Raw genomic sequence first — 18933 nt, 5'->3', positions numbered from 1 at the left:
CTGGCTCCCAGCAAAAAATTATTTGTTTTGAAAGCCATATCCCATGACATTTCCATCTCCATCTGAGAATGAAATCACAAAAAACTACTTTGAAGAGTCACCACAATGTCAGTACATTATGGATAAGACTGCAATTTAGTCATTTAATACAACTGGACATTTTGGTGGTCAGAAATTTGCTAATCCAATGCCTGAAAGAGCTTTAAGGCAGGCAGGCTATATCACCAGTTCATATTTTCATCACTTTTACAGAATGACTGAGCAGTTTCATTGTGGAAAAACAGAATTGTCCTGTTTCTCTAATGTATTGCTAAGAGAAAAATTAAATATTCTCCAAATGTTTTCATCCTAATGAAATTAAACATATCTGCCCTGCACCTAAATAGCAAACACCATTCAGTTTCTGGACAAACAAAATGTAAAGGATAGATGGAGAAAGAAGTCTGAAGCCAACATAAACTCATGAAACTATATCATACTGAGTTTCTATAGATGATGTTTTAAAGGTCCAAAAGCAAAAGTGACACCACTTAGCAGTTGGTCCTACCTAGAACTGAAAGGCACAATTCAGTTAATACCTACAGGAAGCACTCAGGACTATGTTTGGATTTTATAATAAAACTAACAATTTCCTGCAGATGAGTAGAGAGAGTGAACACAGTCGATTTCCACACAGCTCGAAATTCAGATATGACTGCCTCCATCTCAATAACCACTCTTGGAAAAAATTTAGCATTCAGTTCTAATGCTGATTATTGGAGGATTTTCAAGGACATGATTTAGTCTCGTTTAAGTCTCACTGGATAGAGAATAAATAGACATAAATAAGAAAAAAGACAACACAATAAGTATTTAAGAAGCTAACTGGACTAAAGAAAGCAAGATGTTTATGAACTTCTCTTGCAGGGAGTTGATAAATTGATCATCTAAACAATTTTGCAGAGTCATTATTTAAAAAAAGAAAAAAACCGTGGAACTGTCAAACAAGCCCACAAGAACATATATCTGAATTTTTCCCTGCCATGCTATAGAGCCCAGAGCTTTTTTTTGAAACACTGTACTTGGAAGAAAACTAAAATGAGAATGATGATTTCATTAGTGTAAACAGATTCCTTCCTCTTTCAAGACTTGATAAAAACCTGAATCACATCTTTTTGTTCTCATGACTTCATTTACAGCTTAAAAAAATATAAAGTATGGAAGGTTTTTATATTTTACTGTCTAAACTTATAACACAGTGATTCAACAACCAGATCCTAGTGAGAAGAAATCTGAACTGAATCAAGAGGAAAGAGATGCAAAAATGATTACACAGAACTTCTGAGTAACACAATAAAGATCTTGACCACTTCTGACTGTGTTTCTTTGGAAGCTTTTTTTAATATGGACGAGCAGGAAAAACAAAGAAGAAAGAGAAGGTCAGGCAGCCATAACAGGAAATTATGAAAGCACAAGCAAGAGTTCTCACTCTGTGAATGTAACAGAAACAAATCACAATAGGCAAGGACAAACAGACCAGTGAAGATGGGCCGTAACATCCCAACATTTTGGAGACTCATCAATATAGAAAGGATGTCTGTACCTAAGTCTTGTTTTCTATTTTAAAAGCTATATAATTCTAGTAGCAATGCAGCATCCCAAGAGTTTTGGCTGGTTCTGTTCTTTGATTAATTCAGCTGCCCGTCTCTTTATAGCAAGGCAAGTTTTCTGCCTTTTTTTTTTTTTTGCCTTCTATGCAGAACAAAAATAGAACCTCCCACCACATTCTGATTCATTCATTCAGTTTGATATACAGTGTCATCAAATTTGCCTACATTTCAAGAGCAGCAGCTGTCTCTTACTTGTAAAAAGAGAACAAATACCAAAAAAAAACCCACCCAAACTCTTTGTCATCTATCAACTGAACATAACAAAAGCAGCAAGTATTTAGCCAATAAAATGATGAAAATAAAAATATTTACCTGGTTTGTTTATCAACTTTCATTAACAGTTGCTAATATCTCCCCTTACTGAAGATGTCATACATTTATTTTTTACTCTTCCAGAATTCACAAAAAAAGTTTTAAAAATTAAATCTTCCCCTATTAGTCATCTTAGTATACAACAAACTTTATTCCAGAGGTAAAGACTAAGATACAGTACAAAAATTAACACACAAAATAATGGTACTAATAGAAGTACATACTAGCATCAGAAGGACAAGTCAGTGGAATTAAACTGTGGTCTTTTCTTTAAAAAAAACACCAAAACACAAAAAAACCCAAAACTTAAAAATAACAACAAACCACACCAGAAGAATGCTGCAGGGACACCACAGAATTGAGGCAGAAGCATCTTCTCAAACAGAATCTTATTGCACACAAAATCAAAAAAAGGACATTCACTTACAAGAAGCAATAAGCCTTGTAAAAAATGCAATGAAAATTTTTCATGTTTTACCTTTTAGTATATATATATATTCTTTCATGCTAATAACCAGACTTAGGAAGACTCCTGATTAAACTCATATTCCTTAGAAAGCTCTGGACAAAGTCACTTTACATCAATGTATTTTTAGCCACCTTTCTTTGCAAGGATTCATTTCAATTTTCCTTATTAAGCAGACCACCTACAGTCCCTCTGTTACACCTAACATTTTTGCTGATGCAAAAGAGCAAGGACATAACGTGTTCAGAAATAGAGATCACCTGCTGAAATCCAATATACTTGCAGAACCACGAATATAAAATTTCCAATACTGCATCATTTTCCTGGTCTCTGCTGTTATTGCTGAGCAGGGCTTCTTAAAACACACAGCCACACATTTAAATTCAACAGTATTTGTTTACATGCATCTCTCTCCAAAAAAATACCCTTGGGAAAACTGATACAGCATGAAGAGGTGAAACTCATGCTTGAATCATTAACTCTGCTTCTTAATAAAAAGCAATAGCATGACACAGTAAATACAGACTACCAACTTTTTTTTTTCTTTTCTCTACAAACAAGGCAGACTGATTTGAAATCTATTCTGAGCAAGTTATCCACATAGTACAAACACTGACAGTGCAAATTTTTCAAATGCAACTGTGAAAAATGAAAATTAGTCCCCAAGTATTGTTCGCAGGGCATTTCAATCAAGAAAAGTACCGAGATATTATTAAATAAAATCTTCTGACTTTCCCTGCTCTTTAAAGATTCACAGATAATTTCAGAACCAGTAGGCAAAGGTGGAAATGAAATCTCCAAAGCCTACTGGTACAGCCTGTGTAAGTTAAATGAAGTTTACTGTTAACTTTTCATAGCTGACTGACACCATTGTTTTCCCTGTGTGTACAGCCAGTACTTCCACAACACCTTCAGGTGTGATGTCTGTGAAGGCAACTGGCCACAAGACAAAACACTGGTGACTGTCTAATTATTTTAGCAGAAAATCTGCCTGCTTATTCTTATTGTTCCAGTGGCAGACACACACAATGGCTGACTCCCAGCAAAACTAACAAGGCTGCCTGGCAATTACCCAGCCCAATTATCCCACTGATTATAAACTGGGGGACCAGCCAGCTCTCATTCTGCCAGCACATGTATGTAACGTGCACAGGGTAAACTGGTGCTGCTGCTCTCACTGGTTACCTGTGGCAAAGGTGATAGTGGAGCACCTGTCAGACACCCCAGTAACACACACGGGTGGAAGAAAAGCTTACCAGAAGCAGCTCTACCACCCTGCCAGGGCTCTGTGCCTTCACTTTTTCTTTTAAGACTTCACAGCTCCATCCACACAGCAGCCACTTCCTCTCTGAACACCCTGCCCCACATTTTTACCTGGTACACAGCTAACACAGACACACAAAGTTGAACAGAATGCACTATTCTTTTAATTACAGGAGGTAAAAATTTAAAAAAAAAAATTAAAAAATTAACAGCTTTAAAAAAATGTTAGTGGCAAAAATTAGCCTGACTGGTTCAAAGCCCCAGGTTCCTCCTTTAGGAAAAGGCATATAAAAATAGTTTAGCTTTGATCTGTAATTAGGACACTCCATGTTACACTATCCTATTATATTAAAGGCTTCTTCAAGCTGCACTATCTTTTGAAGCTTTTTTGAAAAATGAGTAAGGAAAAAAGCTATGGTAAAGGCGATACAGAAAGCAAAAAATAAACCACTGAGGAAAAAAATACTTTGAAGCTTTTAACATATATCAATGATGCAGCTTCAGCAAAGTGCCAAACTATTCTATATTATAAAATATAACCATATGCACAATAAAAATACTTTGCGTGAGGTGGTTTGGTGTGGGGGTGGTGGTACTGGGTTTGTTTTTTTTTTTTTCTTTAAATCTAGCAGTCATGCAAAGAAAAAAAGCATGAGACACTGATGAAAGCCAAAAGAACCAGATTCCATGTTTTAAAATCTACAATTATAGATCAAGATGAATCAGTATCATAAAAAGAAATTAATTACATAAACATGCACAAAAGACTACTTTAAAAATACTTTTCCCAAAACCAATATGTCAATTATTTGGACATAAATATATGCCTAAGAAAAATCTCACAACTAGAGCCACTGTAATTTCTCCTCCTTTAAACTGTTTGCATGCAATTTTCAGTTCTGTTTTATTTATATTAGAAGACCCTTTACTCATTCATTCACAACACTTAGCTAATGAGCAGTTTGAAAATGTCTCTAGGCTTTGTTTATTGTGCACTATTCATAACCTATTATTAAACGTAAGTTTCAGCAAGGGGTACAGTCCCCTAGTATGCAATGTTGGAATATTAAATTAATAAAATATCTTCACAAATGGCCTTAGAAATGATGAGATAGTAACATCCCCATTTTACAGATTAGAATGAGGGCCAAGAATAGAGATCAAAAGCGTTAATTCTGGCACCAATTTAATCCTGTTCCCAGCCAGTCTGACTTAGTTCATCCAGGCTCTCTCCCTGCTGACAGACAGTTTGTCTGTCTCAAGGATCCTTGCCCCATCTGTCCCATTCTCTGACACCTCAGCTCTTCTCCAACCTCCTTGTCCCCATGTCCAGGATTGGAAATCCCATTTCACAATTTCCCAACACGCTACTCTTACTCTCTTACACTCCTCAGTATCTCCTCCCAGTGGTATAAATTCCCTGCTTGCCTTCTCTCCAACACTGCCAGCCAGCACAGGTGTGCTTGTCTTCCTCCTTCCTAGTCGGATCCTCTCTCTGTGCTTAAGGATCACTTTAGGATCAGCTACTTGTTCCTTGTCTTCTCTCACATTACCCCCTTTCCCAGGTTGTTAGAAAGAATAAACACCCTTGAGACACAGGAAAGCTTTAGCTCACCCAAAGCACCTGGAAAAGCTATTTCTGGCAATGCCATTTCAGTCACCCGTCCTACTCCAGGTCAAAGTACTGACAGTCACTCAGGTCATGTCAGCACCAAGAGACGCAGGAGGTTCACACAGCTCTACACATACAGAAATTCTCAACTTTTGGAATTACGCTCCAGCAATTTCTGTTAAGCACATATGTCAGAAGAATTGAAATTTAGGTATATTTTCAAATCCATTACTGTAAGAAAAATCTGAGTTTTAATCTGTTTCAAGGCACAGAGGGGCTTAGACTATTTAAAGATTCAATGGTTGCATGGTATTATAATGAAATGTCGCATGCAGCATGTTAGCAGGAATTTACTATATTTTGACAAACTGAAAACATTCCCACACAACTAAATATTTAGCAATCCTAGCAGCCAACAGTTAGTCCTGCTGGGCACGTGTGTGTGCGACAGAAAACAACTTCTGCAACACTGCCATTCAAAATACACAGGAAACATCACTTTTCCCACCAGCTTTCTAAACAGGAATACCAACTATCTCCTACAACTGCTAACATTTTAGATCAGTGTTTTGAATAATAAAGAGATAGAGAACCAAAAAATAGCCCTCAGCTAATAGCTGAGGGTTTCCCAAAATGCTGGGAAGGGTATGCAAAATTTAACACATGGCCACCTGCTCAATTCAACACTGCAGCTCTTCCTTACACAGATGCTTCCCTAACTTCATACTCCCAAAAATCTTGTAAATATCACAACAACAAAAAAAAAATTACTCCTATTGCAATTAAACAGTTCAGTTATAGCTACCATGTACTATCAATACTCATCCGAAAATCCTAGTTTCTGCAAAAGCATCTCTATATTTCTAACACATGCCCAGGACAGCAATCCACCAGAAAACAGTTGGATAAAAAAAGCAAGTAACACTTCTCCATTCCCAGCAACACAACCAGCTTCACTGCAGTGAGAATGGGTAATTATGGCCTCTGAGGCGCTCAGGGCAGCTGCTGTGCAGAAAGAAAAAAGAATGAGCTGCTGCTGCAGTACCTGCCCCCTCAAGACACTGCCATGCTACAAGAACAGAGGGGCGAGATGCACCGCTAAGCTCCCAAAAGCATCTCTGACCTGCACCTGTTCACCACTGCAGCTCAGAATGAAGAGACAACCTCTCCCTTCAGCACTGTGCAGGCACTGAACACTTCAGGTGAGGCAGACTGTAATAGCTGTCCTTTCCAAATGACTGCCATTACAACACATCCAGAGATGCCCAAGGGCTGCCACCTCTCACCGTAACATACTCAGGCTGCAGGTGCACGGATGCTGCCGTGAAGCTGTGGGTGCTTCACGCCAGCAGGAGCAGCAGCCTGCTAGCATAGCTACCAGTGAATGAAGCTAAAATTGCTTCCAAGCTCATGAAAGGGCAGGCTACCCCTCAGACAGGTAAGCTAGCCAACCTCACAGGGCTGCAAAGAAGTCTCAGAGCTAATATACTTTGGCATGGGAAGGAGGGTCTACATTCCAGACCATGTGGAGAGGACAAATTGCCTGATGCAGTTTCATAAGTGAAGCCCAAAATATCCAGCACTAGAGAAACACTGAAATTATAATTGATGAGACTTCATACAAGTCTGAACAGAGCTCCAGCTCCTTCAAGGAACAATTTAGATCTGCATCAGTTGCTTGGAAAAAAGTGACTATTCCTGCATTTGGACTATCCTATAAAAAACAAGCTCACGGATAAAGAATTCACTGGTCCTAGCTACAGAAACTTGACATATCAATAGGAATTTTATACAGATGAAAGGTTTTTAAGTATTTGTTCTTTTACCTAGATAATTATAGTATGTTTATCTTTATTTGAAGTTGAAAAAATACACACAAAAAGTGCTGTCTGAGGAGTGGCTGAAGTGCCTAGTTGACATTTTGTAGAATTCAAGTTATTTTCCATCTATCTCGAGACAGCTGCATACATATTTTCAACTTTTCAGATGAATGCTTTCATGCTTGTTTCCAAAACAGGATTAACTTCATTGAGATCTGTATGACACATTCAGTTTAAAGTTTACTTTTTTTTTGGTGCACTAAGATTATTTGCCAGAAGAACCTAAAAACTAAAAGTAACTGCAGAAATTAAATAAACAAACTTTGAAGTTTATTGCTGAGTTAAAAAACACCCCACTATTTTAGTGCCTTGATAACATCCCTACTTGCAAGCCTAGTAATTTTATATTTAACCTTAAATAATATGCTAATTATTCTGTAAGATAACTCAAATTCTCTTGTTCCAACACCTTCAGGACAGACTTTACTAAATAGCTCTTTTTACTGAATTATTACACTGTATTTTCTTAATTCAATGAGTAGAGCTTTCTTTATTTGTGGAAATATCTTTGTCCAATATATCAACCTGAAAACAAGAAAACAAACTAAAAAACCCACAGAAAATGTTTGTGGCAGAGGAGAACCATGACTAATAATAAAACGGACCAAGCCTCAAACTTGCCTTACAACATATTCTTGTATTGCAGAAGGAGGTGGTATTATGAGGTAACACTAGTTCTCATGAACTACCCTGAACCTTGGCAGCTACATACTATCACATGTTCTGCAGTGGAGAACACAGACAGACAACAGACCGTGAGGAACTGGGACTTAGCACAATAGGTAATAATGATTTACATGTAATTCTTTGAGGTAATAGTATCTAGCAACCCAATTCACTGGCAGAAAAATCAAGAGTTTTTCCTTCTTTCACGATGCCCACAGAAGGCTTACACAGTGCTGAGGTACTGCAGTGCAAAATCAACTGAGTCAAACACAAACATTTTCACCTCACTGATGTTTCCCTCTCAGTTTTACTGATATGCCTCATTCAAGTATTCTAACAGGCCACTAAAAGCTGTACAGTAAGAAATCCTCGATTTTGAACCCTCTTGCTTTTGAGAATGGAGTCTATATTGAAACATCTCCCTGCAACAGAGATAATTACAAAAATAATTAAGGTAAAGTGGATTAAATCTTTGTATGTACATACATAAACACAGCAGCAGAGAGAACACATGAAATACCTCTGCTTTCATTATGTGATATGTAAATGCCAATGCACAGCTGGTTTTTTTTGGACATGCAGCAGATTCTATGAATTCTATTAGAATACATCTGAATGCACCAAGTGATTTTCCTCAGTGGTCTATACAATGGGGACAAAGAGTATTATTCGCAGGTGACAAGAGGGACGATATAAAAGCTGGGCAGTAAGGATGTCGTTCATTAAGAGAAGAACTAAGGAATTCATTAAGGTGCACTGTGAGGCACAGCAGCCTTGTAAGTATTCTCTGATGTGCCAATACTGTCATAACAAATACCTAAGTAAACTAGTTAAGTAGTTTCCCCTCAAGTTATCATTGGTTTTAGTGTCATTCAAGCTGTGGTCATTCACAATTTCAGAAACATCCCAAATCCCCTCTACAAATCACACAAGCCTGGTACCCAAACACAGTTCTGAGGGTGTTTCAACACCCTCCAACAACTTAAGACTAACATTCTAGCAAGAACACTGGAAACCAAAGGAGTTTACTTGTCTTGATAACACAACACAGTTATTTACCTTAATAGTGTGACAGGCAGCTACTCCTCTAGGAAGATTCTATGCTATTACATATCATGTATTTTTCAGGCAATTTTTAAACTACATTTTTAAGACTGGTGAGCCCCACATTTAAACTCATATTGTCAAAGTAATCTACCAAATCATTTCCTCCACCAGCAGCATGAAGACACAGTACATTGTGACACCTCATACATATTTAATAATAGCCTGATAGGCTGTCATTAACATCAAACAGCAATCTAAGTTTGCTACATTAAACATGATCCCTGTGTTAAGAGGACAATCACAAAGTGCCTCCAAGATCGAGCCTGTAAGAAATACCCACCGACTTGAACAAGGTGTAATGAGGCCAACTGCACTGAAAAAGCTACACATTGGATTTAAAATTAAATAATAAAAAAAAAAAACCAAGGGGGGAAAAAGCTTCAGTGGGTCATAAGACCAGACATGCCATAAGGCAATCTGTCACAGAGTACTCATATTAGTAACTGTTGTGTCAAAACTGAACATTCAAAAGAAAAGACAAACCTTCCTTTATGTTTTATGAAATGTAAGCCCACAGAATCAATAATTCATGAGATTAAGAAAAATACCACATTTGGCTATAAATATTAACAGACGCTGTCAACCTGCTTAGAACCAAATTTTGATTGTCCTACCTTACAATTATCAATTTAGAAAGGAATATTCCTCAAAGGCTCAAAAAAAAAAAATCAGCATGAAATTCATTAATGAAGAAATTACCATTCTCTATTCATGTAGGTCCTAAGCAAAACAGTCTAACTGTGTTCTGTGCCCAGTGCTGCTGAGTGAACACTAATTGACTGGCATTGTTTGTGCCCACAGCAGTGGTGTTCTGTGTTGACAGCAATAATGCTGGTGTGCACACAAGGAAAAATGCTAAAAGGACATTCTAGACCCAACATAAGTGGAAAAAGGGAAGGGAACAAAAGGAAGTAGTTGTCAAATGACAGAGAAACATTAAAAAAGGCATTTAAAACTTCATATAAGTTTTAGAATACAAAATCTTACACAATAGGTCTTTGATAAATTTTTTTGATTAGCTAAATAGGTGTTTAAATATTAACAAAAAATTCAATTAAGCCGTAATGCACAGCCACACGTCAGTAAAATCACTTCATGTAATCTCAAAGAAATATGAAATATATTATTAGCAGTTCAAGATCTAGAAGATGTTTCTGCTGTAGAGGAGTTCTCTGCTTTTACTGCTATTATTGAGAATGGAATATTGGAAGACAAAACACAATTGTGCCAAAAAATCCACAATGCCATTAAAATTAATTGTTCTAAATGGTGGTGACAATGCTTTTCGTTACAGGCTTTTATTTTCCCTCCCCAGTGCTAATATAACTTCAGTCTACTTATAGCCCCAAATGGCACATTCTGAGCAAAGTGTTAAAAATACCTACATAAGCATCAATATTGGTATACATTAAAAAAAAACCAAAAAACCTAAAAAACAGACTAAACACCTTACTTTCCAGATCCTGACATTTTCACTGCATTTCACCCAGTGATGATCACACAGAATGAAAAGCCAAAGTCGAACATTACATTATTTTTTTAAAAAAAGTTAATCCTACCTTTATCATTCTAGAGAGATCTCCAGCATCTGCTAATTCCAATACTATGTTCAGTTCATTGTCTTCAATGAATGAGGCATAATATTTGATTACATTTGGATGATTCAGTTGCTAAGGAAGCAAAATAGTAATACACAGTTTAGTGTAGAGCATGCCACATGTTTTAAGACCATGTTTTATAGACCATAATTTACTTAGGCAAATAAAAAATCCCCTGAAATCTATTTCACTATGATATAAATTACAAAAATTATATGCTGATGAGAAGCATTTAAAAATTCTTTGCAAGAACAGGATGTCATTTTAGGATCTACATGGTGACTAACATGGCAATTTTAGAGGAATTTTACTTCAATGTATATATCCAATAGTATGCTAAACCTATCTGGAACAGCAAAGTCGATTTCTGAAGTAAATAGCAAAATCAATTTTTGAAGTCAGGATTTTACTGTACAAAGGACACAGGCATTCACAATATTGCAATTTTGGCAGATATTTTTACCTGAAGTGTTACTCATTATTCCATCAGATTTACTTCTCAATATTAACTTTTAAAGTACTAAAGATCACAAAGTTCTTAAAAGTGAGGCTTTTAAAAACTCTACACAAAAAACAGTGGACATCCCAATTATATCTATGAACAACATAACATTTTTTGATGATGGCTGCACATTTTCTAAACAAATATTTTACCTTAAGAAGATCTATTTCTTTGATGCAGTCAGCACGGGCTTTGGCATCCATTAAATCAAATATCTATGCACAAAAGATAGAACATTTTTATTAAGTGATAAAAATATAGTAAATTAAGTAATTATTATCATCATTTCACAGCATCTATAAAGCAACTTGAATTATGCATTTCATGAAAAGATGTAAAGTTACAGTAAGAAATATTTCTAATGTTCTGATGCACTGATTTAGTGCTGTGGCCATTGTTTTAGTCCCCTTATAGGAAGCAAGTCCATTTTAAGTACAAGCTTTCCAGCCATTTAATTGCCACCTCTGCATATCTGTTCCAACACACAGCAGTAATTTAGCACACCTCAAAAATGGTTCAAATGTCAGACTCCTATCCCATTCTGCCACACCATTTTCACAATCTGATTCCTTAGTACTTAGCATACCTTTTTTCCCCTTTGTCCTGCGGTGACTTTATGATGTTTGTATCCCAAATCAGTGGTTTATGTTACATATTAAGTTCTGGACCTTTAAGACTGGCTCTGAGAGTGAAGGTGGGGGAAGAAGAAGGTGCAGTTTGTGTTGAAGGAAAACATCACTCCCACACATCCTGCTCCTGGACTGTGGTGTCTGCAGCACGGACAGACAGTGGGACAAAGCTTCTCTTTTACTGTTAGTTAGTTTTAGCTAGCTGAGGCAGAGAGGAGTTCCCTGGACTTTTTTTTCCCTTGGATCTGTTCAAACCTGCTCTGGACTGAAAAACACCCAGACAAACCCCGGGAGCTCACACCTGTGGCCCACCGGGGCCTGGGCCTCGGCACTTTCTGGCCACTTTTCTGGAGGGACTGATAAGAACCTGAGCATACCGAGCGACACCACATGAAAAGGACTTTTTCCTGAATTTGACATCTCATTGAACAGCACGAGGTTTTATTATTTAATATTATTCAATTTCTATTAATTAAACAGTTTTTTTTCCACTTCTCTCCAAGGAAGTATCTTTTTCCAAACCAGTTGGGGGGAGTGGTCGCTTGAATTTGCTTTTCTGGGGGTTCTCTCCCAAATTTGCTCTAAACCAGGACACCCTTGGTCTTGCTACAGTCTTCAATTCAATTCTAAATAATGCATATTATTTTACTCTCAGGATCAAAACTTCATTGTCATCTCCAACTCCTCTCTCATTTCCTTCCCTTCAGCCAGCAAAGAAGTGATTTGGGTTATGCTATTTGTTTATTAGAGCCCTTCTTTCCTAAGCCCTCATTTGTCACCTTGATTTTTATAGGCTTTTACAGTTAGACATCTCTGCTCTTCATTTTTCACTCCACCTCACATCTACTCCAAATTATTTTGCAATGTTTTACAATGCAATTTTTGCCTTCTCCAGTTAGCCACTCTTCACTAATTTCATTTTTTGTTCAAAGTACTTTTTCCTGCCGTTAGAGTCTTTGTCCAAATTCTACACATCTATTTTTAATGTAATGTCTATTTTCACTCCCTTTTTTACCACCTCTGGGTTTTCACTTCATTTTCTCAAATGTGCACCTCCACACACTGACAGTTTCCCATAAAAATGACAAAAATGCTACTTCCTCTAAGAATTCTTCCTCTCTGATTTGTAATTAATTTCTGAATTTAACAAACATGAATGAAACAAAAAAAAGATCACCAACTTCTTTGTGGTCTGTGTATTATATTTGAACTATCCAGAAGAATAAGAGACACCCTCAGCTTTATCCATCACCACAACATTTATGAAACTACCTCTTCTAGTTAGAACTTCTTGTGCACATCATGTTTCTAGACAGTCACCAAGAAAAGATATATTATGTCCTGTCAAAATCACAGGTATCTGGTTCCATAAGATCAAAATAACCAAAAGCTCAACAGCTGGCAACTTCTATTTAATATCTTACTACTAACCCCAGAAACAAAAATTTGGATTAACAACTGTTTCAGTACTGAATGTGGGCAAAGAGGTCATCTCAAACCAGCTGCCTAACTAATCACACAAATCAGACCTTCCTTTCCTCTCCCCAAAGAAGTTAAACAAAGAAAGTCTGCGTATGATTTGCTAAACCTCACCTTCATTTTCTACACCACTCTGCACAGTGAGTTTGTCATTCCTTTAATGAACCGAAAGGAGAAGTCTAGAAACTTCATGTATGGAGCACAGGCCTCAGAGAGCACACATATGCTCTTGACTCATCACTACTTCTCTTGACACATCCCATCTTCTGTCCTCAGAGCTGGCGTCAGAAACAAGAGCCTGTAGTGGATACCAGACTCACTTTTTGAAGAAGAGGGAGAGCGCAACAGCGAGAGTGCAGAAAAAAAAAACTGAAACCACAAAAATTCCAGATTTACAGAGAATTAAAAAAGGGGTTGAAGAGAAGAAAGAAGAATACAAGAAGAAAACAAAACTACTGAATAAGAAATTAATTGAATAAGCCATCACACAGTTATTTGTATACTAATGCCATGATGATGGAAAATAATAAATTGAGTTAAAAGCAGTTATTCAAGCAGGAGACTGTAGGGGACTTAAAAGGAACACAGCAAGTAAGTTAAGAAAGAAATGCTAACACTGAGAAATACAGCAATTTCAGATGCAGTAGAAGAAAAGAGTACTATATGAGAAATTACAGGTACAGGTATTAAAAGATAAGCAACACTGATGAAAAACAGAAAAGAGCTTATGAATTCAAGTTGGAAACTTTGAGAAGGAGATGAAATAGTTTGTTATAGACTATCTGTTATATATCTACACTTTGAATGAAAAAGCATTGCTCTTTAATAATTCTGACAACAAATTAAAGTCCTAGGGTTTGCTAGAGTCATGAGGGAGTCTAATTATTTTCCTAGAAAACATTTTAGAAAATCCTAAATATTACAGGCAGTTCATTAACTGAGGAAATACTGAGAAGGCATGAAATCAAATATTTTTCCTTATAACCTGAGAGACTAGAAAATGGAAAAATTTCTAAACCATCTCCCAAAAGCAACCAATGGAACTGTACCAGGAAACAAGTAAAAAAAGGGAACAGGTACAGGGGAGCATCTTGAGGCTTCATTTTTTGCCAGGTTCTAGACAACAGTGAGATAAGATCATTCCTTAAAAATGATACAGAGATTCAACTCCAAACACACTGGAAAACCCAACCAAAAACAGGGGACAGAATTTCAGACTAAAAACTGTACACAAACTGTCTCCTTGTAAGATTTGGAAAATTACCAGAAACTCAGTTTCAAGATTCAAACCAAATGAGCTTCATGATGTGGCAAAACAGGGCAGCTTGCACCTGGTTAATGGGTGTTCCAATATGCCAAGAGGCATACTAATTCACCTATTCCAGGAACAATCCCCTACACACCTAAACCAACAAGTTTTCCAAGAAAAGTTTTTTTTTACAAGTTATACCTCTGCTAGGGACATAAATCCATACCTCTCACAGAGCAGTAACAAATCAACAAAAATAAAACCCTAGACCCAGGGTTTTGTGAAAAATCTAGAATCCAGGCATAGGAAAGAAAGACAAATTTTTTTTGTGTGTATTCTGGATAGTATTCCCAGTACTTCTAATTTCTTATTAAACAGTATGGAATTGACTAGACCAAGCAGCTGCTCACCCCAAAGGACAGACTTAAGTTTTATAAACGTGACTCCCTCTACTTGTGCTGCACTTCATAAGCATCTTTGCAAATTTGTCAGTTTCAGCTAAATTGAGTACTTAAAAAATTACCTAAATTAAATATATCAAGGCAGTAAAAGTCTTATCATACAACCGCAAATACAGACAATTTTAAGATTTACTGTTTAGCACTCTTGTGGTTCTCAGATTTTAATCCAGATCTAACCTCAAAAGCCTATAAATAGCATTTCCCAGAAACCCAAAATTTCAAGTTTCACGGACGTTAACTTCCTCCAACAATAAGATTTTAAAAAAAAAAAAAAAAAACTCAAAAAAAAAGAAAAAATATTATTCAATCCATGGCCTCTGAAGAACACCAGATGCAGAAAGCTTTCAGAGATTTTCTTGCTGAATAGATGTTTTATTTTGCTAAACTGCTGTAGCTCACACCAGAGGATGCCAGTGTTACAAAGCCATGTCAGCTCACACAAGGAGGTTACTGTAAACACAAGGAAAAAACCTCCATGCTTCCTCACCAGCAGATGACTCAACACTGAAGAACGTCTTACCCTGAAAAATGGAAGTTGCAATGAAAGACTTTAAGAACATTATTTCAAGTGCATGTCAGAACTCCACATGGCACCTGGCAGGAGGTTTGTTTAGCAGGAGAGGCTGCCCTTTGCCTGCGGTTTGCTGCAGACTGGCCATTAGTGTAACATTGTGGAGAGATGTCAGTACTTCCATCACAACTGGAACAGTTTATAGCTTTGCAGGCGGATTAATTCCACCTTCAGCTCCTATGACTCAGCAAGCCCAGCTAAAGGTCAGCCTATGCTCCAGCATGGGTGCTGCACACAGAGCTCTCTCACATGCACACAACTTTTAGCCCTGTACAGACATCACCATCAGCAGGCCACAAGTCTCATCCACCCCAGACACACACTGCCTAAGGACTTCCAACCTTTTGTCCAGCCCTCCCTGGGATGGCACTTGTTTTCTGAGCTTGCTTTCAGCTGTAGCAGCACATGCCCTGCAGCTGAGTGAATTAACTCTAAGTCATTGCAGTCAAATTACTTGTATCTAACCCGGTTTGAGATCCAGCTCGGCTCTATACCCAACTGCATGACCTGAAGGAAATTACAGCAGATACAACAGAACTCCAAAAGAAACTTTAGATTTTTGGATAGGCTTGAACAATAAGCTTTTGGATCACACAAACTGACAGCTTGAAACCACCCAGCTAAGTCTCACATTACCAGCATTCTCCTCAGAGCTCAGGTCAATGATGATGCTCCACACATCGATTATTGGAAACTAGCAGTAATTAGACAACAAATGTTATCATCACTGTAATTGGCTAACAACAAAAACTGCAGTATTTAGATTAGACTGCCAGGGTATTCATCGGACTAACAACAATTTGAATTCTTGACTCCACTTATGAGGTCAGGATCATAGGGTAATTCAGTTTGGAGGTACATTTATCTAGTCAGCACCAATTCCATTCAGCACAAACTGCACAGTGTAATAGATTCTTAGTTAAACTTTTAATTATTTTCCCCCAATTTCTATTTTCAACGAGTATAATAAGATCAACATTTCTAAAAATGAATTATGATTGTATTAAAAGAAACCTAATAAGCAGCAAACAATAGAGTAAATATTTTTATGATGTGACATTTCCAAGAAGAGTGTAATCAGAAAGTCTAAGTGTGGTAAGCTTTTTATCTTAGTTAGCAGTTACTGTGAAATTCCTTAAAACAATTACGCAAATACAGCTGAAGAGATTTAAAGGAGCATTTCAAAAGCCCTTAGCAGTCTTTTTCCCCACTTAGCAAGCACACTAAGTGTAATAAAGCTTTTTAGCTCTCAGTTTTTCATCTCATCCAACTATCAGCTGTGTACAAAAGGAGAGTATAAGGACAAAGATATATTGATAGTTATCACACTTCTGTGTGCTAGGCAACTAAGGGATCTCTGGTAACTTTGCACTCAATCTCTTCTCTAGTACCTTCATATGAGCATAGATTATAGTTGCTTTCTTTCAGCATTCCAGAAATGCCAGCTGTAAGTACTGTCAAGAGATACTGGTATTTTTAGAATACTTTCAAAGCTGTTACAGGCTACAGAGCAGGAACTGTTCCTATGCAGATGTGTAAACTAAACAATGGAGTTGCACTACATGAATTCAACTTCCTGAGTGAAGTTCTTGTATACACGTGCCCAGAAAGCTACAGGCACAGCAAAAAGATTTAGAAACATGAAACCACCTGATGGAGGACATCAAGCTCTAGCTTCTAAGTCCAGACTGCATCTGATCAATTACCAGTTACCAACCAAATCCATCACCTGAAATGAAGTTGGGAATGTACCTGATTCCACTTGCTCTAGACCATCACTTTTCCAGATTTTCCTTATCAGCATTGAAAAGGATAAGTTTAAATGATAAATCTGTCTGTTCTGTAATTCTGTATACAATAAAAATACCAAAACGCATTTCCAAACCAAATCACAAGCATGACTGCTGTAGCATAAACCTTCAGAGAAGTAAGCAAAATAAAGACCCGAATGCACATAAATATTAAGAGATACAACACTGAACAGCAACAAGCATTAGAGTATTTTGCCACCACAGCATTGCTGTGCTGAGACAACAGTGCTTCATAAAGTGTGAAATTACAAGTGCTTTTCTAAGATTAATTAACTGTAATTCAGGCCTGCAGTAGCAGTCCATTGACAATGTACAATGAATAATGAATGTACGTCCTAGATAAAAGGATTCATTGTCTGAATCTCTAACATGGGGCCTCCAACTCTGGAATGAAAGGAAAAGAAAGATGGAATAATATAAGGCAGAAATGCAATTAATCTGAAATTTTGTTGAAATATGCAGCTTTACATACTTGAAATTTTGAGTAGCTAAGGTTTCCTTAAAAAATAGCTCCTAAATTGAACTCCTACAGCCTTACAGTGACTGACTTAAGATATTTACTACTCTTTTGCCATTTAAAGATGATTTGTGATCAGTAATTGCTTACTTTGCCCTTGGAAGTGACTCCTGGAGTGAGTGGAGTTGCTCAGAACACTGTACCCCAGGTGAATTGCTGCAGGGGTTACCCAGAGCTGCCGTAGCAGAGAGGCACTGCTGCTTCCTCAGCCATCATCTGCAGCATAGTTTGGATCTGAGACTTAGCACATGTTAACAAGCTTACCTAGAAGCTTTTCAATTTATACTCCTATGGTCACAGTTTACTTGGGGCTGATATTTTCTGACATTTATTTAATTCAAAATATAGTTTAGACATTTGTAAAAGTTAGGTAGTGAATATATGATTTTATTTCTGGTTTTATTTAGGTAATATTATAACAGCATCTCAGAAACATAGTTCCATGCTGGAAAAAGAGAGACTCTAATTCTACTTTCCTAATTACAAAAAAACAAATCAAACACAAGAGGATGAAGCACAAAGGGTAAAACAGGAAGAAAAGACCCAACATACAATTCTGTGAATTCTGCTGGTTAAATTACTATTAAAAAAACCCTGCAAGTTAAACAGTTCTCACTGTGCTATATATCCTAATAAAAACCAAATCAAGAATCAGTACTTCTTTCTGTCATCTGGACTCTGCAGCAACTACAAATTCAGGAAGAGTGGTTTCTGTCACCTTTTGTCATCTGCTTGTCCTTTCTCCCACAGCATCTTGCTGCTACTTGTTTCTCCTCACATTTTATTCCCCAAACATACATTTTGTACACATTAATATAACATTTAGCAATATTGTACATATTTCAGAAAAAATTTTATTAGCAAAAAATAAATATTCTTGTTGGAAAGCTTTATAAGAACTTAAATCTGTCAATCTTTTTGGAACAAATAACGGCCTAAGATCCTGGAACTCCAAGAGAAGAGAACTGAAGGATTCTAAACCCCATAAGCCCTTGACAGTAGAGACATACAAGGGGTACCATCACCAAATAGACATAAAGGAAACAGGCAGACACCTAACCCAGCCAGAAAAATGGAATGGGGAGGGGATGGAACAGACATAACTTGCAAGATTGGAGAGGAAGGAAGGTATCTAAGATGTGAGATGAGAATGGACAGATA

General features: G+C 37.0%; 1 protein-coding gene across 5 annotated transcripts in view; it reads right to left on the bottom strand.

Annotated features, from left to right (window-relative positions):
* NEK7 (NIMA related kinase 7) overlaps nucleotides 1–18933 on the bottom strand; it is a 69202-nt gene that overhangs the window by 30440 nt on the left and 19829 nt on the right. For all 5 annotated transcript variants that reach the window (XM_015636110.2, XM_015636114.2, XM_015636113.3 and 2 more), the window contains 2 exons: nucleotides 11208–11270; nucleotides 10515–10625 (listed from right to left, as the gene is read on the bottom strand). In XM_015636110.2, the coding sequence (XP_015491596.2) occupies nucleotides 10515–10625; nucleotides 11208–11270 (174 nt within the window). The remainder of the gene's footprint in view (nucleotides 1–10514; nucleotides 10626–11207; nucleotides 11271–18933) is intronic.

Source organism: Parus major, chromosome 8 (assembly GCF_001522545.3).
Source record: "Parus major isolate Abel chromosome 8, Parus_major1.1, whole genome shotgun sequence".
Lineage (NCBI taxonomy): Eukaryota > Metazoa > Chordata > Aves > Passeriformes > Paridae > Parus > Parus major.
The sequence above is the reverse complement of the archived record's forward strand: the minus strand, read 5'-3'. Positions and strand labels throughout refer to the sequence as shown.